Below are 26,030 nucleotides of genomic sequence, written 5' to 3'. Positions count from 1 at the left end.
TCAAGACGTGTCCCCACCTGGTTGATTTGTTTCCTAACCAGCCCATGGGGGCATCTGAGTGGGACCCTTGGACCACATTATCCTAAGTCTTTTCAGACCCTTCTAAATGCTCTCCTGGCATCATACTTAATGATTGGTTTCAGAGTTATTTTTTTCCTGGTCTTTAAAATCAAGTTTTGGTCGTGTCTCTCCCCTATGTGAAACCCTTTGCTAGTTGACCCAAGGTAAGCTCCAGGTCACCTAGGGCCTGGCACTCGAGGTGCTCAGTAGTTTGGTGCCACCCAAAGCCTGAGAGCTGGGCAGCAAGTTTATAAAATTTTGGATGGATGGATGGAAGAAAGGAAGGAGTGCTGGGAAGAGAGAGACTAGCCTTACATGGTTCTCAGGCTGATGGGAGAGGCACAGCATATCCAGAAAAAGACCCTGTGAGCTTCCAGAATTCCATATCCTGCCATGCAAGCAGACACGGTCTTCTCGGAATCAGGGAGAAGGGATTGGAGCTCAATGGGTGAGCAAGAAAAGCTGTCTGGAAGATGTAAGTGACCAGATGGCTTAAAGACAAACTCTTCCTGGCCCAGGCTCCCGCCTAGACACAGCACCATGCATCTCCTCGGTCCCTTGCTTCTGCTTCTCGGTAAGGATGGTGGCCTAGGCAGATCCTTGGGTCTGGGATGACTGTGGGAGCTGGAGGAGGAGGAGGAAAGATGGGGGCAGAGAAGAGTAAATGTGGGGCAGGGTGGGGACGGTCAGTGTATACGTGTGTGCGTGTGTGTGCGTGTGTGTATAATTCTCTCTTTGTGTATCTGCCTCTCCCCCATCTCCCCCCCACCCCCGTCTCTTCAGAGGAAATTCTTTAGAATGCTCTCATTGTCCTTCAGTAATGCTTTCTGTTCACTCTGGTGGGTTCCAGAATCCTTGGCTTTCTCTGACTCAGCCTCCTGGATGTTTGAACATCCCAAGACCCTCTACGCCTGGGATGGAGCCTGCGTCTGGATTCCCTGCCACTACCGTATCCTAAACGGGCACTCGATAGATAACCTGACCGTGTACCACAATTATAAGTACGACAACTCCATCAAGAGCTACAATGGGACCATCCTCTATAAGAACCTAAAAATCAGGGATTTTCCTCCTCGTCAGGGAAGGGTACGATTCCTGGGAAACAACAGAAACAACTGCACCCTCCTCATCAATCCCGTGAAAGTCAATGACAGCGGTCAGCTGGGGCTGAGGATGACGTCTAGGGAAGACAAATGGATGGAGCCCATAAGCCTCAACATCTCTGGTAAGGCCCTGAGGATGGGTTCCTTTGTCTCGGCAATGAGGAAGGTGGGAAACACCTGACTCCTGCGACAGCTCACAAAACAGGTTGCCTGCAGAGGCCAGACAGGGATGCCAGTGAGCGACCGGGGTGCCACAGGACAGTGGTGCCCATGGCAGACTGGAGCATGGGCACTCATCCCTCCTTGAGCATCTCCCCTGCCACTCAGCCTCTGCCCATTCTAGAATCTGGCTTCCAGGTTGCCTGGCTTTTCCAGAGATGGAAATCTGAATTTTCAAGGGAAATCTCCCAATGTATTAATGTGGGGGATTAATTCTAATTAGGCCTTCGTGGCTACACGACACACGGATAGGGTGTGAACCAAACACAGGTCTGGGGCCTCCACCCCAGGGAGTGTGCTCGCTCCATTCCACGGCCTGTTTACTCGGTGGGTGGTTCTAAGCAGCCCTATGTTTGGGGTGAGAGATGCAGCTTCAGACGCTGCAATCTGAGGGCGGCCCAGCCTCGGGGAGAGCAGGGACTGGCTGCACACAGGCCCCTCCGCTAAAGGAATCCCCTCCAGGAGTGCTGTGTGGGAGGTCTCTGATACTGAGGCCTTTGAACAGATACAGGTTTGTCCTCCAAGCTAAGCGTGTTGAACTAAACTCGTAAAATCCACTGAGGAGTGCCGGAGGAGTGGTCCGGAAAACATTTAGAAAGCAAACACCAGGGGGTGTGAACGAAATAACCATAAAACATAAAACACAGTTTCTAAGGAGGATCAGCTTTCACAGACCTTTCAGAGGGTGTCTCGGCCGAGCAGAGAAAGGCAGGCCCGGAGAGAGGTGGACGGGACTGGCCAGGGATTCCTGATGGGTTATTTGGGGCAGGGCATCTAAAGCTGGTCCAGGCTCCCAGGCCTCCAGCGTGGCCCCTGCTCTTTTGCAGAGACGGCTCCTCCACCCCACATTGAGCTCCCTCCAGATATCCGGGAGCTCCGCGACGTCACTGTCACCTGCTTGCTGAATTTCGCCTGCTTTGAGTACCAGGTTCATCTGCAGTGGTCCCTGGAGGAGCCTGCGGTCACCTCCACCTCCCTGTCCACTGAGACTGTCTCCACCCAGAGCACTCTCACGTTCCAGCCGCAGTGGACTCACCACGGCAAGAACCTGACCTGCCAGCTCTGGGACCCCACGAAACAGCAGTTACTCTCTCAGGAAACAGTGTGGCTGGATGTGAAGCGTGAGTCTCCCCAGTGCTTCTGTGGGAGGGCCGAGGGGCCTGTCATCTCTTCACCCCCGCAGAGGGTAACAGGAGCCCACACAGAGGGGAGCGTGATGGGTCTGTGGGCACCCGCTGTTGGGAATGGTAGGGGCAGAGCCGCGGCCCCTCCTCCAACATTCCCATCATCAGCTCTGTTGTTTCAGGGGACACCTGATTCAGAATAAAATAATCTATCCTCAAACCATGACCTGATTTGGGGATCACCTGGTTAAGGGTTTTTTGTTCCTCTGGGGGGCGGGGTGAAGAATTTTTGCACATCATTTTTTTGTGCCTCATTCATTCATTCATTCATTCAATAAATATTTGTTGTGAACCTACTAGGCCTTACTATGGTTGCCGGGGATAGAGCAGTGAGCAAAGTTCTTTTTTTTTTTTTTTTTTTTTTGCGGTACACGAGCCTCTCACTGTTGTGGCCTTTCCCGTTGTGGAGCACAGGCTCTGGATGCGCAGGCTCAGTGGCCATGGCTCACGGGCCCAGCCGCTCCACGGCATGTGGGATCTTCCCGGACCGGGGCACGAACCCGTGTCCCCTGCATCGGCAGGCGGACTCTCAACCACTGTGCCACCAGGGAAGCCCGTGAGCAAAGTTCTTGCCCACGTGGAACTAGCATTGCAGTCAGGGAGACAAAGAGTAGATAGGTGTAAAGGGAAATAAAGAACATATGTGTAGGTGGTGCTAAGTGTATCACGAAAAAATAAAGCAGGGCGAGGACAGAGAGAGTGAGGGATGGAGGCTGAACTTGAGCTGAGACTTGGGTGAAGGGAGGGCCTGAGGCAGGCACAGCTCTGTGAGAAGAGCATTCCAGGGAGAGGAAAGAGCAAGTCCAAGGCCTTGAGGTAGGAACTCGGTGTGTCTGCCTCAGAGCAAGGAGCCAGCAAGCTTGGCACTGCGTCCAAGGGGCCCAGCAGTAGGAAAGGAAGGCCGAGAGAGACCAGGACACTAGATCTCATGGGCTGCAGTGAGGGTTTTGGATTTTTCTCTAAGTGTGGAATCCACTGAACGGTTTCAAGCAGGAGAGTGGCAAGGTCTGAGGGACAGTCCTGGGAATGCAGCTGGCTGCTGGTGGAGACCAGACCTTCGGGGTCTGGGGTGTGGGGAGCAGAGAACCGAGTTGGGAGGCTGTGATGGTCAGTCACCTGGTGCTTGGACCAGCCCACCCTTGTTGACAAGGGTGACAGTGAGTGGCTACACACGCTTGCCCGCTCTGTATAGGCTGCTGCTTTATCAGAATAAAAGCCCTGCAACTTGTCAGCACTTCACAGCCTCTGAGAATTCCCCATCCCCTCCCTCACTGTCCCTCTGTTCCTGCAGATGCGCCAAAGTTGAAGATCCAGGTCAGTCCCAGAGAAGCCACTGTAACAGAGGGAGAGTCTGTGACCATGACGTGCCAGATTGTCAGCAGCAACCCACGGCTCCAGAGTGTGTCCTGGCTCAGGGACGGGCACCCGCTGGTGGGGGAGGAGACGCCCATGCTCACTCTGCCCCAGGTGACCAGGAAGATGAGTGGGCAGTACCAGTGCGAGGCCCACAACGATGTGGGCTCAGAAAAGTCGGAAGCAGTGGACCTCCAAGTGCACTGTGAGCCTCCTGGGAGCTGGGGAAGGGCCAGGCTGGGGGTCAGCAGGGGCGCCTTCCAGGCCATGGGAGGGGAGCCCCGAGGCCTCTGCTCACTGCCCGCCCCCACAACCCCCCGTCCTCGGCCTCTTCTTCCAGATGCTCCGGAACCTTCCAGGGTTCAGATCCTCTCCTCGCCAACTAAGGAAGGAAGTAAAGTAGAGCTGACTTGTATATCACTGGCCAATCCTCCTCCAACAAATTACACCTGGTACTACAATGGGCTAGAAATGCCTGGAAAGACGGACAGGACCTTCCAGATCCCAGAGGTCCTCCTCAGGCACGCCGGGGAGTACTCCTGCTTGGCGGAAAATAGTCTTGGTCCTGGACAGGTTGGCCAGGAAGCTGATTTGGAAGTCCACTGTGAGTAGTCGCAGAGCTACTGGAGGGAGGAGATGACCCTGGGGGCAGGAGGAAGGCAGACGAGCCCGCGAAGGGATAGCAAGCAGAAACCAGGGGCTCCTGGCAGATAAGGTTCTTGGGGGGAGTGTCGTGTTCACAGTTGTGTCCTTAGCACCAGACAGGGCCTGGCTCGCGGGAGGTGCTCAGTAGATGCTTGTTGACTTGAATGAATGGCAAGATGCCAGGGTCCCACGAGGGATGCAGAGACTTGGCGTCACTCGGCAGTGGCTGAGTCCCTGAAGGGGTCCTGAAGTTTTCGAGAACTGGGGCAAAATGCTTCATTACCTCTCGGTTGTCAGACCCTGTTTAACACAGTGAGTCTTCACACTGAGGGGAGCCCAGGATAAAGAGAATCCCTAGGTTTGATCCTTGGACACTGGGATGTCATGGTCGGGGCCAGATACTCTGATGTGGATGCCCAAATCCTGAAATCTAGACACTGGATACGTGATAACAGCAGCAGCAGAAGCAGTATGTATTGCGTGTTCACCACACACCACAGGGCTCTAACAGCATCCTCTCACTCCATCCTCCAATGATTCCACAAGGTTAGCTACTCACAGGACCCCATTTGACAGATGAGGCAACTGAGGCCTGCAGCCCATGGTCACACAACTCCAAGGGGCAGGTTGCGGCAGTCTGGATCCAGAGCTATGCTTTTCTTTCTCTTTTTCAAATTAATGCCCTTACTGTAGTGACCCGGCTCCGCGTCCCAGACCCGTGCAGAGACCCACAAAGAGTGGCCCCTGCCTTGCACGGCACCACATGGACTCCGCCCAGAGCTGTGCTCTTAACCACTGCATCATCCTGTCTCAAACCACAACCAGGCCAAATGGCCAGGGCAGGGTTTCTGTCCTCAGAGGCAAGAGGGAAGCACAAGCCTTCCCTTGGCTAATAGAGGAAACTGCGTGAATGCAGGGCACAGGAAGGGGGAAGAGGAAGCAGGAAGGAACAGGTCTTATGGGCGGCTGACTTTTTTTTTTTTTTTTGCGGTACGCGGGCCTCTCACTGTTGTGGCTTCTCCCGTTGCGGAGCACAGGCTCCGGACGCGCAGGCTCAGCGGCCATAGCTCACGGGCCCAGACGCTCCGTGGCATGTGGGATCCTCCCGGATCGGGGCACGAACCCATGTCCCCTGCATCCGTCTGGACTCTCAACCACTGCGCCACCAGGGAAGCCCTGGGAGGCTGACTTTTCTTGACCCACCTCTCTGGTTTTCTTCCAGATCCCCCCAAGGAGGTAATCACAGTGATTCAAAACCCCACACCGATTCGAGAAGGAGACAGTGTGATCCTGTCCTGTACCTACAATTCCAGTAATCCCGAAGTTACCCGATATGAATGGAATCACCTAGGCTTCCAGGACCAGTTATTACCTGCTAAGCTGACGATTCTAAAAGTTGCCTGGGACACAGGGCCAGTCACATGCGCAGCCTGTAACCAGTGGTGCTTGTGGTCTCCCCCTGTCAACCTGGATGTCCAGTGTGAGTGCCCTGGGCCGGGGCAGCTGGGGGGTGACCCAGTTGGGGGGCGGGGCTCTAAGGGTGAAGAGACCGAAGCCTGAACCACAGTCCTCACAGAGAATTGAGGGATGAGAGTCAGGCCTCAGGGCCAAGGGGAGAGGAATTCTCGGGGAACAGGAAGAGGGGAAGAGACCCAAGAGGTCAGCCTGAGGTCCTTGTTCTCCAGATGCCCCCAAAGATGTCAGTGTCCAGGTCACTCCCCACAGTGAGATCCGCTCTGGGCGCCCGGTCCTCCTCCAATGTGACTTCTTAAGTAGCCGCCCCAAGGATGTCCGCTTCTTCTGGAAGAAAAATGGAATCCTTCTGGAGGAAGGAAAGAAACTGAGCTTTGATGCCATCTCTCCAGAAGATGCTGGAATTTACAACTGCTTGGTCAACAATTCCATAGGACAGACCTCGTCTAAGCCCTGGGCTCTCCAAGTGCTGTGTGAGTGGCTGGAGCCAGAGGCTGGGAGCAGAGATGGGCAGGTGACTGGCTACCCGGATCCTGACTTCGCTTCTACTTACAGATGCACCCAGGAGCCTGCATGTGTCCATCAGCCCGAAAGACAGAGTGGTGGAAGGGAAGAAGGCAGTCCTGACGTGCGAGAGTGATGCCAACCCACCCACCTCCCACTACGCATGGTTTGACTGGAATAACCAAGACCTCCGCCATTATGATCAGATGCTGAGATTGGACCCTGTGACGCTGCAGCACTCAGGCGCCTATTGGTGCCAGGGGACCAACAGGCTGGGCCGGGGCCAGTCGCCGCCCACCACCCTCACTGTCTACTGTAAGGGCCCTTCCCTCTTCTTCTCTAGCCCTGGCCACTCCTGCGGCGTGCGTTCCGGACCTCCTCCCCGCTCCTGCACGGAGGGTGGGGAGTGGGCAGCCTGTGCGCTCAGAGGCGCCCCTTCTCCACGCACAGCTCCCCTGTCTTCCCTCCTCCCCGATCAGTCTCTCGCCACCCCAGGAGGATTCAGGCTGCCCCTACCTTCCAGGCATCCTGAGCTCCTCCTGGCTCCCTCTCTCTGCCTCTCTCTCTCTCTGTCTCACCCATGATAGGCTGCTTGTTTCTACCTTTTGAGATTGTAGTGGTTTTTTTTTTTTTTTTTAAAGACAATACAAGTACATGGTAAAAAAAACTAAAACAGCATGACAGGGTAAATAGTGGAAGGACAGATACCTCTCCTTTCCTGCTCCCCGACAACTCTACCCCTCCCTCCCTTGAGGCTTTCACTGTTGGCAGCTGGATATGGCCCCTCACAGAGATTTTTCTGTACGTGCACCATAGGCCTATAGAGATTTATGTCCATACACTCTTCTTTGTTGCTCAGACGGTGGGAGAGCTCACACGTTGCCCTGAACTTCCCTTTCTTCCATGTAATAACAGCACTTGGAGATTGTTCTCTATCTGTGCATATACAGGGTGTCTGAAGAGTCTGGAAACACAGGGGAAAATATTTAATTTATTTATTGTGCTTTTTTCAGGTTAATGATTGGAGCCATGGTTTTAAATTTAGAGGACTGTCACTGGCAGAGCTGGTGCTAAAGGGAGCCAGCCCGAGGGTGTCATTTGGAAAAGTTACACATTGTATAAAAACATGTCCCCTGGGTCTCCCCTCTGCAGGCACCCTGGAGACCTGACTCTTTTGCTGAGGGTGCACTGCGGTCCCGTGTACGGATGTCGAATAACTATGTGCCCACTGCCCTCCTCAAGGCTGGGTGCAGTCTCCTGCTCTGGGCACACCTGCGAAGAGAATTGTAGGCTAGGTTCCTACGTGGACTGGCTGGCTCAAAGGACAAGTGATTTTAAGCATGGCCAAGCTGCCTTCCGAAGAGGCGGCACCATTTATGAGGGTGACGTGTTCTGTGTGTGCCCGAGTCTGTCACACAGCAGGAGCTCCTCTTGAGAAAGAGCTGCTCTTCCCCCCTAAGGAGACATCCAGAGGGCAGGGCTGGCTTCTCCCTCTTTCTCTGCACCACACTCCCTGGGCAAGGAGGAGATGTCGCACGGGCCAGAAGGACCGTGGCTATGCAGAGAGAAGCCAAGGATGCCTCCCAGGCAAAGATCACAGGGCAGAGCTGGCCTGCTACCCGACTGAGGCAGTGTCGTCAGCTGACATACCTCCCTTCTCTATCAGACAGCTCAGCCACCATCAGCCGGCGAGTGGCCTTGGGAGTGGGGTTCTGCCTGGCCATCTTCCTCCTGGCGATCTGGGGAGTCAAGCTTCTGCGGAGGTGAGTTTCTCCCACTGCCCACCACTTTGCTCCCCCTCCGCCCATCCCAGGGAACGACCCCGGTTACTCAGTCCTGCAGCCCCCAGCAGGCCGAGTCCACAGGGTCCTCTTCCCAGGCCCCTCATCCTCCCTGAGCAGGTCTTTATTTCTCAGCTGGAAGAGGATTCGGGGACAGCAGGGGCTTCAGGAAAGTTCCAGTGGACAGAGCTTCTTTGTGAGGAATGTAAAGGTAGGATGGGAGAAAGATGAAATGCAGGGCAGAGCTTCAAGTCAAGAAAGAAACAAAGTGGAGAATCAACTATGTGTCAAATAAAAAAAAAAAGAAACAAAGTGGAGAGGGGTGGTAAAGAGCAGAGGGGCAGGGGAGCTAGGGTGGGGCGAGGAGCGGTAAGGGCCGAAGCCTTGTCTTCCTCTCAGGCTCGAAGGATCCCCCAAGCTGAAGGCCCCCACTCCCTGGGGTGCTACAATCCAGTGATGGAAGATGCCGTCAGCTACGCTGCCTTGCGCTTTCCTCTTGGCGAGACTGATGCACCGACACCTGGGTACTGAGGGCACCAGGGGGGTGACACCTGCACCCTGGGAGGGATGTGGGGGGAAGAGCTCGTGTCTCGCCTGCCCTCTTTGTGCCAGGCCCGTGCTTCATCTCCTCATTCCTGCTCTGTAACAACCCCCCTGGTAACGGTCTCGGGAATTGGATCTGTTCCTGCAAACCAGGAGCATGCACAGCCAGAGTCGGTCTCTATCACCAGGGTTGGGACTTTGTGATACATACATACATACATTCACTCATTTGACACATCAGCCCCTGCTGTGTGCACTAGGCATGATACAAGGGGCTGAGAGGCTGGGGGTGCTCTTAGGATCTAGGGGAGTTGGAAGAAGGAGCAGATTTCATACAAAAGTCTTCATTTGTGGTCATCTCTCTGCCTTCCCTCTCAGAGATGCAGCGACCTCAGAGACGCGGGGACTTTCCCCAAACGGGGACGACACGGTCACTTACTCTGTGGTGCAGAAGTGTCAAGTGGTAAGAGGGCAGGGCTATGGAAGGTGGGGAAGTGACGGGACCTGGCCTCGGCTGTGAGTTCCAGAGCCTGGGTGGGCTCGGTGCTGGCAGAGGCTGCGCAGTGGGGAGGGCTGCCCAGACCCCGGTGAGGTCAGACCCAGGGCAGGCACCTCCCAGTCTGAGGCCGGCTGCAGCCAGTTTCCAGACAAGGGGACTCCTGCTCAGGCTCTTGGACCCCCAGGCGGAGCCGAGGAGAGAAGGGACAGGGAAAGCGGGCTGTGAGAGGCTGGTGAGCCTGAGGCCACGCTCACCACCATGTGGCTTTCTCAGGGCGACTATGAGAACGTGACTCCAGAAGTCCTAGAAGACGAGGGGATACATTACTCGGAGATGGTCCATTTTGGGTTTGGGGAGCAGCCGCTGGCCCAGGAAGGAGTGGAATACGTGACCCTCAAGCACTGATGGGCCAAATCAGCTGAGGTGGAGGTGCCAGGGTGGTTCTGGAACTTTCTCAGCCTCCTCTGTTCAGCTACGAAGTCACACACACACACACACATACACACACACACACACGCATGCACGCACACACACACATGCATGCACGCACGCGCACGCACACACACACACGAGCACAGTTACTGCAACCCCAGTTGGTGCAGAGAACTTTGTACATGGTCCAGAGACAGTCTTCCTTCTTAGCACTGGTAACCCCGACCCTCCAAAGGGTCTGGTCCTGGTCCTTTCCCACTCCCCTTCTCACCCAGAAATTCATCGAAATACCTATCCTGAGCTGTACAAAGCCCCCTGCTCCTTCCCAGCCATCTGCCACCACCTACCCACTCCCAAACCCCACTCCCCAGCTGGCTGTGTCCCTGTGGGGATCAGCTGGTCATTATTATTATTTTTTTTTTTTTTCTTTTTGCGGTATGTGGGCCTCTCACTGTTGTGGCCTCTCCCGTTGCGGAGCACAGGCTCTGGATGCGCAGGCCCAGCGGCCATGGCTCACGGGCCCAGCCGCTCCACGGCATATGGGATCCTCCCAGACCGGGGCACGAACCCGTATCCCCTGCATCGGCAGGCGGATTCTTAACCACTGCGCCACCAGGGAGGCCCTGGTCATTATTTTTATTGCTCTCTCTCCCCATCCCTTGGACACCTCACCCCTGCTCCGATAACTGCACTCACTAATCTTATGCGTAATTTTTGACTCCAGGGCAAAGCCCAGGGAAAGAGGAACAAAAATGAGGTAGAGACACTGCCCTGGGCTGGTTTCTTCTCTAAGAGGCATTCCGCGGGGAGGATTATGCTGCTGCGGCTCCTTTCCTCAGGGGTCTCGTGGTCTGAGACATACACTGATGTGGACAAACGTGTAACAGACACAGAGCTACACAATAAACATGGCTCAGATGACACGTCAAAAAGCCAGTGAATGATTTCCAGTCTGCAGAGTCTGAGTGGGGACAGGGAGATGGGGCAGGTATCCTGGGGCTTGGGGAGAGGGGAAAGGTGACTTCATGAGCAAATCACCAGATCGGAGGGTCCATCGTCTTGTTGCCAAGAGTCCGCTGGCGTCACAGACAGAGGCTGAGTCTCGATTCTTCTGCTTAACCAGCCGAATGATCTTGGGCAAAGTTCACCGGCTTCTCTGAGCCTCAGTTTCTTCGTCTGTAACATGGAGATGCAGGTGGTTCGAGATAGGGAGTGAGGTATAACCTTATGTCACGTTATAAAAAGATTAACACGATAGCCAAAAGTCCCTAAAAACCACAGTCCCATCTGATTTGCATCTCTTGAAGACTATAAAAAGGGGAAGCCAATGCATTACTCACAGCACTTCTCAAAAGTGACCCTGCTGCATCATTTCACAACCCACAGCTGCCTGCCTTCTCGAAGGCCAGCTACCTTGAGGAAACTCTCAGCTTTTCTACCTCCCCCCGTGACCCCCACTAGCTCTCTAGTATGTTCCCTGGCCAACTTGCCAGGGAGGCGCTTCCAGCTTCTCCTCTTCTTCTCCGTCTGTTCTCTCTCCACCTGTTCTCCTGCTTCTCCCAAGGGGCCAAGGCCCATTCTCCTTCAGGGCAGGAACCTGTGGTTAATCATTCATCAAGATGACAGTCAGGGCTTCCCTGGTGGCGCAGTGGTTGAGAGTCCGCCTGCCGATGCAGGGGACATGGGTTCGTGCCCCGGTCTGGGAGGATCCCACATGCCACGGAGCGGCTGGGCCCGTGAGCCATGGCCGCTGAGCCTGCGCGTCCAGAGCCTGTGCTCTGCAACGGGAGAGGCCACAACAGTGAGAGGCCCGCGTACCACACACACACAAAAAAAGATGACAGTCAAATTCCTGGCCTGTGGTGGGCGCTCTGAAGGCACCGCCTTCCTTAGCTGCCCTACTTTCCCGTCTGCTCCATCCAGATGCTCTCTGAGAGGTTGTCCTTGTGATGCCCAAGGAGTGGGGCACTGATTTCCCCATCAACCTACTTTGTTCCTGGTTTGACGTCTTTTTTTTTTTTTTTTTTTCTGGCTGCACCACGTGGCTTGCAGGATCTTAGTTCCCCGACCAGGGATTCCACCCAGGCCCCGACAGTGAAAGTGCCAAGTCCTAACCACTGGACCGCCAGGGAATTCCCTGGTTTGAATTGTTGTGAGCACCATCCACTTTTCTGGAGAAAGGGAAGGCTTCGAGAACTGTTGAAATGAGAGGGCAAGGGTCTGGGGACCAGTATCATTTAACCATTTATTCAGCAAACATCTACTGAACACCTCCCACTGCATCCACCACAGAGCCAGTTGTTGGGGTACAAAAAAGATACAACATGGTCCTAATCTTGGGGGTCTCTAGTCTAGGCGTCCAGAGGGTTTTAGGAGCTGAAGGACCTAAAGGCAGCTGCCAGCCTGATGAGGCCTGGCACGGGCTCCCTGGCAACCAGCGGGTGACTTCCCATCCTGGACCTGAGCCTGACTGCTGATATCAGCCTACTTCATGACCAATTGCCCGAGAGATGTGGCTGTCCTCAGGCCCTGCTGAGGTGTGCACAGCAGGTGACTGGGCAGCCCTGGGGCTAGAACACAGGCAGCCCCCGACCCAGCCCCGGACCTCACCGTCCACTTGGAGCCTAGACAATTGACCATTCGTCTGACTCACTGAGTCCCTGCTATGTATGCAACAAGCAGTGGACAAAGCACACAGAAAGCGTTGCCTTCACTAACCAACATTCTAGTGGAGGCGCCGGCAAATCTGATGTTGCAGAGTCGTGGGTGCTTGGAAGAAACCACAACGCAAGATGAAAGCAGAGGGGCTGGAGCAGGGGAGGGGCCCGTTTGGATGCAGGGATCAAGGGAGGCCCTCTGAGGAGGGGACACTGGGCAGACACCTGAATTGCCAGGTAGGAGGGCCCAACAGAGAAGAGCTTGAAGACGCGCAGTCTCCCTTTATAAATGTATTTATTTATTTTTGGCTGCGTTGGGTCTTCGTTGCTGCATGCAGGCTTTCTCTAGTTGGGGCTACTCTTTGTTGCAGTGCACAGGCTTCTCATTGCGGTGGCTTCTCTTGTTGTGGAGCACAGGCTTTAGGTGCGCAGGCTTCAGTAGTTGTGGCTCGTGGGCTCTAGAGCGCAGGCTCCGTAGTTGTGGCGCACGGGCTTAGGTGCTCTGCGGCATGTGGGATCTTCCCAGACCAGGGCTCGAACCCGTGTCCCCTGCACTGGCAGGCGGAGTCTTAACCACTGCACCACCAGGGAAGCCCCCCGCTGTCTCCCTTTGCACCCAGCTTTGCTCATCTACCAAATGCTTGTCACAAGAGGTGAGATGGCACTCCTGTTGACTTTTCCTCAGTTCCGTCAGTTTCTCAGTGTTTCCCAAAGGCAAAATACTAGACAACAGGTTGCAAGTTCTTCTACATTCCCAGGGAGGTGCTGGACGACACATGTAGGACTTAGAAGGGGGCTGACCAAGAGTCAGTTTGGCTCCTGAGGTATGAAAAGGAAATGAGATGATTTCTTTGCAGGGAGCCGTGCATATGCTGAGAATCTCAGGCTGCCTGCTCTGGAAGCCTGGTGGGAAGCGCTTCCAGGGAACCACTCAGAGAAGCTTATTCTGGGTGACTTGGATTTGGGGGAGGACACAGGGGCCTGATGACTGACACACACACCCAAGAAAGCTGAAGTCCAGAGAGACCATACTGTCAGCCTGAGGCAGGAGAGAGACAGACAGATAGAGAGACACGTGCACAGTCAGAGACAGAGAGAGAGAATCACAGAGACAGCTTAGGGCCGCTTTAAATCTCAGGAGTTCTCCTTAGAAGGGCAGGATGACCCCAACAGGGAGGTGAACGACCACGTTCTCAGGGCCTGAGAGGAAAGTTAAGCGACCAGCTGGAGGCACGCGGCACCTGACATCCCTACAAGTGCCCCAGGGAGGAGTCCCTTTTGACATCCATGCAGCCCAGAGAGAGGCAGGGTGGAGACCATAGCCCGGGTACTTCAGTGCCACCGAACTCGACTTTGCTTGTCCTAGGTGTCTTCTTCTCTCCCTCCTGCCAACACAGGGAGAGTCATAAACCACTGTCATCAGGTCAGAGGGGAAAGGAGAGGAGGGTGGAGGAGCCCAAGGCCTGTGCAGGTGGGGGGAGAGTAGAAGCTCTAACTGGGAATGATGATCTCATTATCCCACATAGTGAATGCCAAGTGGAGGTGGTATGGGTGACTAGAGGGACTTATTATCTGGGAGTGAGCCTGGGCCTGCCCACAAGCTCATCCAGGAGTAGAGAAGACTAAGCCCTCAGAGCCGGTTTGAACGAGCTGGCGGGGGTGGGGATGGAATAAAGGTGTGTCCTGGTTGTACCACCAGCCCTGCTCTTTAGAGGTGCTGATAATTCCAAAAGATACATGCTCCCCAATGTTCATTGCAGCTCTATTTACAATAGCCAGGACATGGAAGCAACCTAAATGTCCATCAACAGAGGAATGAATAAAGAAGATGTGGGTACATATATACCATGGAATATTACTCAGCCATAAGAAGGAACAAAATTGTTCCATTTGCAGAGACGTGGATGGACCTAGAGCCTGTCATACAGAGTGAAGTAAGGCAGACAGAGAAAAACAAATATCGAATATTAACACATAGATGTGGAATCTAGAAAAATGGTACAGATGAACCTATTTGCAAAGCAGAAATAGAGACACAGACGTAGAGAACACATGTATGGACACCAAGGGGAGAAAGGGGCGGTGGGGTGAACTGGGAGATTGGGATTGACATATATACACTGCTATGTATAAAATAGATAACTAATGAGAACCTACTATATAGCACAGGGAACGCTACTCAGTGCTCTGTGGTGACCTAAATGGGAAGGAAATCCAAAAAGGAGGGGATATAGGTATACGTATAGCTGATTCACTTTGCCGTACAGCAGAAACTAACGCAACATTGTAAAGCAACTATATTCAATAAAAAATTTTTTTTAAAAAAAAGTGCTGGCTACGCACTCTTCACTCCCCCCCAGGAAAAGCCCACATTGCTAACCTCTCCCGTTCCTGTGTTTGCATCATCTTGGACCCTCACCTCCTTCTGAGATGCCCCATTAGCTGCTCATCCAGGCTGTGAGTGCCTCAGGCTAATGGCCCTGCCTCCCCGCCCTTCTCTCCCTTCCGGCTCACTGCCCATCCTGGCCACCCTCCCTCAGGGGACTCCTGAGCCTCAGAGACACCTGGCAGCACCAAGAGGTGAGTCCCTCTTTCTGTGGCTTCTCTCCCCGCAACAATTTTTCCCCAGATCCCCAGATGCCTCCGCTTAGGGGGAACCCCTGAAGCTGGCTAAAGTCATTCCCTGTGACACCAATGGGACCTGGCTTACCCCTGGACTCTCCCCGGACGACCTCCTTCTCCTGCCCTTTGCTACAACCTACACCCCGACTTCCCCTCGGCTAGGCGTTGCCACCAGCCCCGCACTGCCTGCTGTAGGGGAACAGCTCCTTCCCTTTCCAAGGAACTGGGGAAGGGGTGCGAACACAGGAATCTAGCTTCCTTTCCTGAGAAAAATACATACTGTGGGGCTCAACTCTGTTCATTTTTTTTCTTCTTCTTTTTTTAAAAGATTTTTTTGATGTGGACCATTTTTAAAGTCTTTATTGAATTTGTTACAATATTGCTTCAGTTTTATGTTTTGGTTTTTTGGCCACGAGGCATGTGGGATCTTAGCCGCCCAACCAGGGATCGAACCCGCAGCCCCTGCATTGGAAGGCGAAGTCTTAACCACTGGGCCACCAGGGAAGTCCCTCAACTCTGTTCTGAATTCTCTCCACCGCTTGTCTCCCCAGAGTCTCAGAAATCAAGAGGCCTTCCTTCTTCTGGGACCTGCACGCCTGTGTTCCATCTCCTCTCGTTACACCACGATCGCTCGCTTCATTTTAAGGGGGCACATGGTGGAGAGAAAACAGTAGACTGACGGCTAGTGGTCCTCGCTTCTAATCCAGGCCACCTCCCCCTACGGGCGTCTGTCTCCCCAGCTATCCCACTAGATGGCTTCTCGCACCCTGAGCAAGTGCTGAAACCAGTCTGTGACTCTGGGAGCCCCCTTTCCGGGCCCTGAGATCTGGGGGCAGGGAGCCAGTGGTGCGCACGAGGGGCCCCATGCACCTGCCCCCGCAGCTCTCCTTCGCCCTCTATATGGCCGCCTTCGCGCTGGGCTTCCCGCTCAACGCCCTGGCCATCGCAGGCGCCGTGTCCCACGCCCGGCTGCGCCTCACCCCCAGCCTGGTCTATGCCCTCCACCTGGGCTGCTCTGACCTCCTGCTGGCGACGTCTCTGCCCCTGAAGGCGGCGGAGGCCCTGGCCGGGGGAGCCTGGCCCCTGCCGACCTCACTCTGTCCTGCCTTCGCCCTGGTCCACTTCGCTCCGCTCTACGCGGGCGCGGGCTTCCTGGCCGCCCTGAGCGTCGGCCGCTACCTGGGAGCCGCCTTCCCCTTGGGCTACCAAGCTGCCCGGAGGCCGCGCTATTCCTGGGGCGTGTGTGCGGCCATATGGGCCCTTGTCCTCTGTCACCTGGGGCTGGTCTTTGGGTTGGAGGCTCCGGGAGGCTGGTTGGACAATACCACCAGCTCGCTGGGCATCAGCACGCCAGTCAATGGCTCTCCAGTCTGCCTGGAGGCCTGGGACCCGGCCTGGGCGGGCCCTGCGCGCTTCAGCCTCTCTCTGCTGCTCTTCTTTCTGCCCCTGGCCATCACGGCCTTCTGCTACGTGGGCTGCCTCCGGGCACTGGCCCGCTCGGGCCTGAGCCACAGACGGAAGTTAAAGGCGGCCTGGGTGGCCGGTGGGGCTCTGCTCACACTGCTGCTCTGCTTGGGACCCTACAATGCTTCCAACGTGGCTGGCTTCCTGCACCCCAGCATCGGAGGCTGCTGGCGGAAGCTGGGGCTCATTACAGGTGCGTGGAGCGTGGTGCTCAACCCACTGGTGACCGGCTACTTGGGAGGGGGCACTGGCCGGGGGACAACACGTGGGGCAAAAACAAAAGGGGGGCCGTCCCAGAAGTAGTCATCACTGCAGCGGGGGAGGGGCAGGGAGCAGGAGACCCAGACTGCTTCTCCAGGCGCTTGGTGAGGGCTGCTCCAAAGGAACTGCAGGGCGGTTTTGCCTGGGGGGCATCCCCGGAGCCACTTATGGGAAGAACTGAGCCTGGCAGAAGATGGCATCCCAGGTGGAGAAAGAATGGAGGCCTGGAGCTGGGTCACAGGAGGAAGGTAAGCTGCCTCGGCACACATCTGCGCGATTTCCCACCTCTGTCCGTTTCTCTTCTCCCGAGTCCTGACTGGCCTGACTGCCAGTGTGCCCTGTGGGGAAGGAGGGAGGGAGGTTTGCTTCTAAGCCACAGGAACTGCCGCCACTCTGATGGTATACTTTGGGAGATGTTACTCCAAAATCATTTCCTAGGAAAGACCGTTTTGAATTTCTGAATAAGAGGCCGGAGGCAAGGTAATGGCACTGTTATACCACTTGACACCCACAAGGGAGCAGCATTAGAACTGTGAACAGGACGCTGGTAGGAAAAGATGCCGGGGGAAGGGAAAACACTAGCAACACCAGAAATATACGTGACAGTCACCATGCCAAGTGCCTTACAACTGTTCTCTCATTTCATCCTCCCACATTCCTCTGATTTAGCCATGCGGCTGCTGTACAGACGAGCAGACTGCTCACTGCAAGAGGGTATCAGGCAGAGGGGCAAACACTGACTAAATTCTACCCTGTGCTTTGCTCACCAAGCCGTGGGCCTGGCATGGGGCTGCTTCCAACCAGGGGAAGCAGCAACTTATTCTAATTTGAACAAAGGCACTCCTCAAGCAGTGCACCCTGGTGCTGGGCTGTGCTCACCTGCAGGGTGTACCTTTTCCTAATTTGCACTAAGGTGCTACATAAGTTGGCTGTGGTGCTGGAACCAGGTATGATTATCGTCTTCATTTTGCAGGGTTTAGAAATATACCCGAGACCCTACAGCAAAGAAGGGGTGGACATAGGATGTGACCCTTCCAGGAGGATCAGGGGACATTTGGAAAACTTGGGGTATCAGGGTTAACGCCTGTCCTTGTGGTCCCTTTTGAGAAGGTGAATGGTAGCACCCTGAACCCGAGAGAGAGTGGGCAGAGGGCAGTGGCCGCGAGAGCCAGAAGTCTGGGCGTCTGCTCTGAGGCGAGGAGTAGGAAACAGACTTGTTCCTCTAATGACGATAAAGACATGAACACACAGAAGCAAAAAAGTGGTAGCTACATGCCTGACAAGCACGAACTGAGATAACACAAGTTATCTCTTTTCGTGCCTAAATGTCTACAAGGGGGGACTCCCCCGGAGGGCCAGCGGTTAAGACCCTGCACTTCCACGATAGGGGGCACGGGTTCGATCCCTGGTCGGGTAACTAAGATCCCACATGCCGCGTGGTACGGCCAAAAAGAAAAAGAAAAATGTCTACAAGGGCAAGGATTTTTGTTTCATTTGCTGATACATCCTCAGCAACTAGCAGAGAGCTGAGCACACGGTAGGCTTGCAGTTAATATTTGCTGAATGAGTGAATGCTCATAACAGCCCTCCAAAAAAGTCTTATTATCCCTGTTTAAAAATATGGAAATGGGCCAGAGAAGTTCAGTCACTTGTCCGAGGCTCTGCCGAAGCCAGAAACACGTTTGTTCTCTGCGCAGTGGTGACATCAGAGGATTTCAGCCGAAGGCCGAACTCCAGCCCAGGCAGCTCCTCCTGTAACACGAGAACCACTCTCCCTTCCACAGCACCGGAGTGCCGGGCCACTTCTTCCAGTGACTTGTGCCTCCTTCTCTTAGGGGAGATTTCAGTTCCTCCCTGGGTCCCCTGGGGCCCCGCACGACCCACCCCCAGCATCCTCTGGTGACCCTCGCTCCTTGGGCCCTGAACCTTCTACCAGTGCCCCTAGCAGGTCAAGTCTGTGCACCGCCCCCCATTCCCTCTGCTTGCTCTGTTTGCTCCAGGGGCTCTCAGCCTCTGTGTTACTGATGTCTTTACTATCCTCCCACCACTCAGACCACCAGCCCGAGACTGCTGTACTTCCCCCCCGAGACTGCTGTACTTCTTGTTTTGTTCACTGCTGTACTTCTTTCTAACAACTTATTTGAGATAAAATTTACATATCATAAAATTCACCCACGTTAAATGTACAATTCCATGATTCTTAGTAAATTTACCAAGGTGTGGATTATATTATATCACTATAATCCAATTTAGGACATTTTTATCACCCCAGGGAGATCCCTCATGTTCACTTACAGTTAATCCCATTTCCACTCTCAGTCCCCAGGCCACCAGTAATCTACCTTCTGTCTCTACACATTTGCCTATTCTGGACATTTCATAAAAATGGAAACAGGGCCTCCCTGGTGGCGCAGTGGTTGAGAGTCCGCCTGCCGATGCAGGGGATACAGGTTCGTGCCCCGGTCCGGGAGGATCCCATATGCCGCGGAGCGGCTGGGCCCGTGGGCCATGGCCGCTGGGCCTGCGCGTCCTGAGTCTGTGCTCCGCAACGGGAGAGGCCACAGCAGTGAGAGGCCCGCGTACCGCAAAAAAAAAAAAAAAAAAAAAGGAAACATACATGGTCTTCTATGTCTGGCTTGTTTCACCTAGCACAATGTTTTTAGGTTTATCTGTGTTATGGTATACATGGGTATAAATGGGTATTTCATTCCTTTTCATTGCCAAATAGTATTCTATCGTATGGCTATGCCACATGGTTTATCCATTCATTGGCATAAGACCACCAGGTGATGTTTCCACTTTTTGGTTATTATGACTAATGCTATTATGAACATTTATGAGCAAGTCTCTGCGTGGACATATGTTTTCATTTCTCTTAAGTAGATACCTATATCAGAATCGGGTTAAGTGGTAGATTTATGTTTACCTTTTTAAGAAACTGCCCAACTGCCTTCCAAAGTGACTCCATCATTTTACATTCTCACCAGCAATGTATGAGGATTCCCATTTCTCCACATCCTCACCAACACTTGGTATTATCTGATTTTTTTTTTTTTGCTTATAGCCATTCTAGTGGGTGTATGAAATGGTATCTCATTGCATTCCATAAATATTTGAATGAATAAATAAATACTCTCTGAAGCTGGACAGAAGTTTGAACCCTGGTGGCGATACTTAACAAGCTGTATTACCTGGAGTGAATCACTTCCCCACTGTGAGGATTTCAAGACATAAGGTGATGCCCTGAGAAGCAGTGGGTCTGCTATGGATTATGTGCCCACTGAAAGGTAGCTATCATCATCATTGCCACCAATGTTAATATTATAACTATCAGCCCAGAGACAAGCCCACACGAGTGACTGGCAGCCAGCATCTGTGGTGACAGCCGGCATCTGTCAAGGGCTCACCATAGTCACCACTTAACTTAGCCTTTGACACGTATTAACGCTTTAATGTACACAAGCCTATGAGATTGGTTATGATTATCCCTGTTTTATAGACGAGAAAGCAGAGATACAGAGGGCTTAAGTCACTTGCCCCAAATCACAGAGTCAGTAAGTGATAGGACCAGCATTGAACCCAAGCCCAGGCTCCAGAGCCCAAGCTCTACATCACTGTATCACACTTCCTACCCTTACAACAAGGCAAACTGGATGGGTGCCATTCTAGAGGAGCAGATAAAATTCAAGTAGATGATCAGAGAGAAGAAGACGAAGTCTGCTCATCCCATCTGAGGCTGCTGGGGAGCAAGGCACGCAGGCAGTCGTGGAATTTGCCCCTCATTTTGTGGACTGGGCCGGCACTGCTAACAGAGCTAAAGGCATCTTTTGTGCCATTGCTCAGCAGCGAGTGACATCATGGGCACTGCCAGGTTTTTATCGGTTCTGCCAGATCATAGCTCACCGGACTTGTTCTGGAGGAGCCAGCAAGTTGCTGAACGGCAGAGAACTTGGGTTCTCAAACCAGCAGGTAAGTGCGGGACCCTGAGGGGCTCTGTGGACGGCACCTTGGTGCTTAGAGAAAGGAAACAGGAGACATGGTGTGACCAGGAAGAGAGGGACAGGAGACAGGCTATGACCAGGAAGACAGGCAGGCTGACCCCGCTGGGGAAAGCACTGGGGGCATGAGGGAATGAGGCTGGAGACGATGTTCCCTTCTGATAGCTGAGAAGCGGATGGTGCAAGATGCCCACCCAGACTGCCATCTCTGTCCCTCTCTTGCTAGTGGCCGTGACCGTGAACACCAGCTCAGGCCGGTCCTTCTTCCTCGGCGATCACGGGCTCTACTTCTCCGTGTACCTCGTCACCTTCCTCGTGGGGCTTCCCCTCAAGCTGGAGGCCCTGGTGATCCTCGTGGACAAGCTGCAGCGCTGTCTGGCGGCCGTGCGCGTGTTCTCGCTGAACCTGACCCTATCGGCCCCGCGCCCTGTTGCTCTTCCTGCCGTTCCGCGCGGTGAAGGCAGCGAGCGGCACGCGCTGGTCCCCGCGCTTCGTCGTCTGCCCCGTCTCCAGGTTCCTCTTCTTCACCACCATCTGTCTCACATCCCTCTTCCTGGCAGCTGTGAGCGACGAGCGCTTCCTGAGCGTGGCCTACCCGGTTTGGTACAAGACCCGGCCAAGGCCGGGGCAGGCTGGCCTGGTCAGCGGGGCCTGCTGGCTCCTGGCCGCCGCTCACCGCAGGGTGGTCTATGTCACTGAATTCTCGGGGCGCTCCTCCCCCACCCAGGGTATCAACGGGACCTGCTACCTGGAATTCTGGAAGGATCAGCTGGCGGGACCTGCTACCTGGAATTCCGAAAGGATCAGCTGGCCTTTCTCCTGCCCGTCCAGCTGGAGACGGCTGCGGTCCTTTCTGGGGTGCCCCTGCTCATCACCAGCTACTGCTATAGCCGCCTGGCGTGCATACTCAGTAAGGGAGCCAGCCAGCGCCGGCGGAAGAGGGTGGCAGGCTCGCAGCAGCCATGCTGCTCAACTTCCTCGTCTGCTCTGGGCCCTACAACGTGTCCCATGTTGTGGGCTACAGCCAGGGTGAAAGCCCGAAGTGGAGAAGTTACGTGCTGCCCCTCAACACCCTGAATTCCTGTGTCGACCCCCTTGTCTACTGTTTCTCATCATCTGGGTTCCAAGCTGACTTCCAGGGGCTGCTGGGGAGGCTGACTGGAGCCTGTGGCCCTTGGTGGCAGGAAGGCAGCGTGACACTGAAGAGTGCAGGAGAGGGGCCGCCACAGGAGCTGTCTAACATAGAGGCCAGGTAGTGAACTCTAGGAGGGCTCTGGAGCAGGTGGCTAGGTGGACTGGCCTGCAAAGCGGATCATCCCTGGGGCAGTTCCAAGCTCAAGTCAGGCAGAACCTTGGAGAGGCAGGCTGGGGACTGGCACTGTTTGGGTCAGAGCAGGTACCCAGGCTTCCTCAGGATGTGCCCACAAGAGCCCAGCTCTTGATCTCGCCACACTGCCCTCCCTTCGCGTCCCCCAACATGCTCAGGGAGCGGTCAAGGTGAGAGAGAACTCTGGAGAATAAAGAGCTCCCCAGGGCAGCAGGCGGGCTCCTGTGCTTTGCTGAAGGTGAAGGAGGAGTTGACAGAAGTGTCCAGGGTCTGAGGGAGCTGCCCAGTGACTTGGGACAGGAGAGAGGAAGAATCTGTCCTTCAGAACTACTGACTCAGCTGGGCAGAAATGGGGACACAGGACTCCAGGAATGAGGGAGCATCCTGCTGTCACATGTGCTCTTCCAGAAAGTTTCCACTGTTCAATAAATTCAGACTTTCGGGGACATTTATGAAAAATGACAGAAGAAAAATTACCTAAATAAATTTGGTAGCAAGCAAAAGAGAATGGTTTTTTCTTAATCTTTTTTTTTTTTTATGGTGTGTGTGGGTGGTGTATGTGAGTGTATCTTAGGTGGTGTTGATGGATGGAAGGATAAAACACGAAGACTCTGAAGGAAAAGTGTTAAACTATAAGATGCCTAGTTGCTGGGAGAGGATTTGGATTGGGAGAATAAAAATAATAGCTAACCTATCTTAAGGGCTTCGCCTGACATTGTCTTCAATCTTCTCAGTAGCCATGAGGCAGGTACTATTACTATTCCCATTTTACAGGTGAGGGAATGGGCCCGGCGAGGTGAAGTCTCTCACCTGAGATCCCATAGCCAATAAGTGATTGAAGCAGGACTGGAAGCTGAAATTAGCTGACTCTGAAACTCGGGTCCCTGAGCCACTCTGCCACCAGCTGTGTGTCATCTGCCGTGACTGGGCGCAGTCAAACTTCCAGAGTCGGCTGAGGGAGTCTGACCAGGACAAATGTAAACAGGCCACAATGAGAAACAGAACTAGATGCAAAGCAGATCGACTATTTGTGTGGATACATCCTCTTCCCAGTAAACAAACCCTCTTGGAAAAAAATAAATGAAGAGAATTAGTTAGCCCAGTTGACTTCGGGTTACTACAAAGACAAATGTGTGTTCTTAAGAGCTATTTTTATCAAACTGTGATCACTTAGTAATTTTTCATTTTCCACTGAGGGGTGGTGCATGAGAAAGAGTTGGTCAGGGCCTCCTCCCCTGGGAAAGCAACCAGAGAAATGCTGGCACCTGTTTGCACTGTCAGCTTTATTGTTTCCTTTTTTAATTTGCTTTTTTTTTTAATGACAAACCAAGAAGTCTCTTACTTTATTTTTTTATTTTGGCCACACCACACAGCATGTGGGATCTTAGTTCCCTGACCAGGGATCAAACCTGCGACCCCTGCAGTGGAAGCTCGGAGTTTTAACCACTGGACCACCAGGGAAGTCCCGGTCAGCTTTAGTTCGAAAACATTTACGGTGCACTTACTGTGTGCAGATGGCTGCACTCAGAACTTCTGGGATTTCAATACTAATGTCTTTAGTATCTGTTTTCTTCCTGAGATTAAGGTCGCTGGGGAATGAGGACTGACTGTGGATGGGGACTGGGTCTCAGGTGGAGGGACAGAGACATCGTCTCTGTACAGAGATGAAGGCATGAGCTGTCCCTCTGTCCCATGGCTCATCTGTCTGTCCTAAGGCACTCAGACCTTGATGTGAATGTGGGTCTGCGTGGTGCAGAAAGGGCACAGTGGTGACGTGGAGTCTTGCAGCTCCAGGAGTGGTAGCAAGGGCCCACGAGTGAGGACAGAGAGGAGTTGGAAACTCCGCATTCCAGAGAGAGCCATGAAGAACAGGAGTCTGACTCCTCCCCCAGACTTTACACCGAGGAAGAAGAGGCAACTCAGCTGGCTTTGCTGCCCCCAGCCATCACCCAGGACCCCACCCCTACCCCAGCCTGTGTGGACTGAAGGCTGACGGGTGGGGAGGGTGAAAAGTCATCAGAGGCTGGGTGGCGGTGAGGGCAGAGTTGTGGTGTTCTCCATATCTCTCGGAAGTCAAGGGAAAGGGGTGCTCAAGGAATAAAGCACGTGTTCTGGGGCAGCTGCCCTGTGCCCATCTAAGCAGAGGAGGGAGACGGGCAGAGAGACGGTGTGGGCACGTATGTGTGAATGACAGGGCACCAGGCACTCTCCCCATTTGGCAGAGAAAGCAGGTATGAGGCTCCCATGGATGAGGGCATCGCAGGAACAGGGCTCAGTGGGGGAGTTCTGGAGTGCTGGGAGAGGTCAAACCAGATTGGGTCTCCCAAGACCGAGGTCAGAAGAACTCAATTCTAGCTGCCAAAGAGAGCCAGCACCCGGGTACCTGACTCACAGCAGACACCAAAAGCTATTCAGTATTAGCTAAAGCACTGTTTCTCAAACTTTTGTATCATTGTTCCCCTCAAGGAGCCTTTCTGGATCTTTTCCTCCCACTCAGTACCTTCCCCTCCCTGCCCATGAATTTTTTTTTTTTTTTTGCGGTACGTGGGCCTCTCACTGTTATGGCCTCTCCTGTTGCGGAGCACAGGCTCTGGACGCGCAGACTCAGCGGCCATGGTTCACGGCCCAGCCCCTCCGTGGCATGTGGGATCCTCCCAGACCGGGGCACGAACCCGTGTCCCCTGCATTGGCAGGCGCAGTCTCAACCACTGCGCCACCAGGAAAGCCCGCCCATGAAATTTTAGTACAACAGACATACTATGTATCTGTTTATGTGTGTGCCTTTTGGAAGGCCACAAACCACTGTAAGACTTTTGGGCTCCTCCAGAACTAATTTTCACATCTTTGGGAGCAATACTGCCTGTGCTGAGAACGCATGAGCTAGATAACAGGTCTCCTCACTCACAGAGTGATGAAGCCTGTCTCACACAACTGCAGCCCAACAAAGTTACGTTTATTTTCTTGCTGGAGCAAAGGAGACCACATTCCAGAGGAAGTGTGGGGCATCTCACGAAAGAAGAGACAGGGTTATTAGAGGTTTGGGGTAAGGGTGACGTTTAGGTGATGCTTTGATGAAGTAGTATTTGATGGGCTCAAAGCACAGCAGGCCTGGGTGGAAAGAGGTCAATTTCAGGCCTGGGCTGAGAAGCAGACCCAGGGTCCGATTCTTTGGAAAACACAAAATAAAGTTAAAGGTAGAATTTCGTGCCTGAAAACTCCTTATCTGAAGCTCTGGGGGCTGAAAAGCAAGGCTGCTCCTCTGTCACAGGCTCCTGCCCAGAGCCTGCAAGCAGCAGAGGAATGTTCCATTCTCACTGATGGGATTTCAAACAGCTACGTTTCTGAAAGTCTGTGATTTTATTTTATTTATTTATTTTAAATTTATTATTTTGGCCATGCCACACGGCTTGTGGGATCTTAGTTCCCTGACCAGGGACCGAACCTGGGTCCCGGCAGTGAAAGTGCACAGTCCTGACCACTGGACCACCAGGGAGTTCCTAGTCTGTGATTTTTAGAGAACTAGGTTTCTTAGCAGTAAAATTTTGTTAATTAACAAAACGAGTTTTTAAATGTTTATAAAAGGGAGTCCTTGATGGCCATGGGAGTAGGAACCTTTCCCTCTTAGGAGGAAGTGTCCCCCCCCAAAAAAACCTAGGGCAGTGTAACCCAGAAGGATGGGAGGAAGTGTAGACTACATTAATCTCTGCCATAGGTTCCCTGGGCCACAGGTCAAGTCTCAGCTCGTAGGAGAATGGGGAGGAGGCTAGGAGTTTTAAATCACCAAGCATGACCAGAAACCTAGGGAAGCCACTCAAGAAGTCATTAAGAAATTGGCAAAGATGGTCCACTGCAGCCTGACTGAAGGTAGTGAGTGTTGAAACCACTGCAGCTCAGACTATCCATGA

At 53.6% G+C, this 26,030-nt stretch overlaps 3 protein-coding genes across 5 annotated transcripts; all 3 read left to right on the top strand.

Annotated features, from left to right (window-relative positions):
• Positions 1-600: 600 nt before the first annotated feature.
• Positions 601-9,769, top strand: CD22 (CD22 molecule). 3 transcript variants are annotated; one of them, XM_060084810.1, is made up of 13 exons: positions 601-634; positions 911-1,285; positions 2,210-2,503; positions 3,858-4,124; positions 4,260-4,523; positions 5,787-6,044; positions 6,250-6,510; positions 6,593-6,856; positions 8,208-8,304; positions 8,458-8,533; positions 8,722-8,846; positions 9,244-9,328; positions 9,638-9,769. In XM_060084810.1, exons 1-13 carry the CDS (start codon positions 601-603, stop codon positions 9,767-9,769), a joined length of 2,532 nt encoding a protein of 843 aa, XP_059940793.1. The 3 variants fall into 3 exon arrangements, with proteins under 3 accessions (XP_059940793.1, XP_059940794.1, XP_059940795.1); XM_060084811.1 differs by lacking the exon at positions 4,260-4,523; XM_060084812.1 differs by lacking the exons at positions 3,858-4,124; positions 4,260-4,523.
• A 6,170-nt stretch (positions 9,770-15,939) lies between these two features.
• Positions 15,940-16,842, top strand: FFAR1 (free fatty acid receptor 1). The gene has a single exon (XM_060084960.1). The coding sequence runs from the start codon at positions 15,940-15,942 to the stop codon at positions 16,840-16,842; it is 903 nt and encodes a 300-aa protein (XP_059940943.1).
• Positions 16,843-20,984: 4,142 nt separating this feature from the next.
• On the top strand, positions 20,985-22,054 carry FFAR3 (free fatty acid receptor 3). The gene is given in 4 exon segments (XM_060083138.1): positions 20,985-21,215; positions 21,217-21,526; positions 21,562-21,747; positions 21,750-22,054. Coding segments are annotated over 4 exon segments (1,032 nt in total).
• Positions 22,055-26,030: the final 3,976 nt, after the last annotated feature.

This window comes from Mesoplodon densirostris, chromosome 19 (genome assembly GCF_025265405.1).
Source record: "Mesoplodon densirostris isolate mMesDen1 chromosome 19, mMesDen1 primary haplotype, whole genome shotgun sequence".
NCBI lineage: Eukaryota > Metazoa > Chordata > Mammalia > Artiodactyla > Ziphiidae > Mesoplodon > Mesoplodon densirostris.
This window is presented reverse-complemented; position numbering and strand designations above follow the sequence as displayed.

Coding starts and splice junctions, on each gene's coding strand:
- CD22 (XM_060084810.1), top strand. CDS start 601: ATGCATCTCCTCGGTCCCTTGCTTCTGCTTCTCG. Junction 6,857..8,207: donor CACCACCCTCACTGTCTACT/GTAAGGGCCCTT, acceptor CTTCTCTATCAG/ACAGCTCAGCCACCATCAGC. Junction 8,534..8,721: donor TCTTTGTGAGGAATGTAAAG/GTAGGATGGGAG, acceptor TCTTCCTCTCAG/GCTCGAAGGATCCCCCAAGC.
- FFAR1 (XM_060084960.1), top strand. CDS start 15,940: ATGCACCTGCCCCCGCAGCTCTCCTTCGCCCTCTATATGGCCGCCTTC.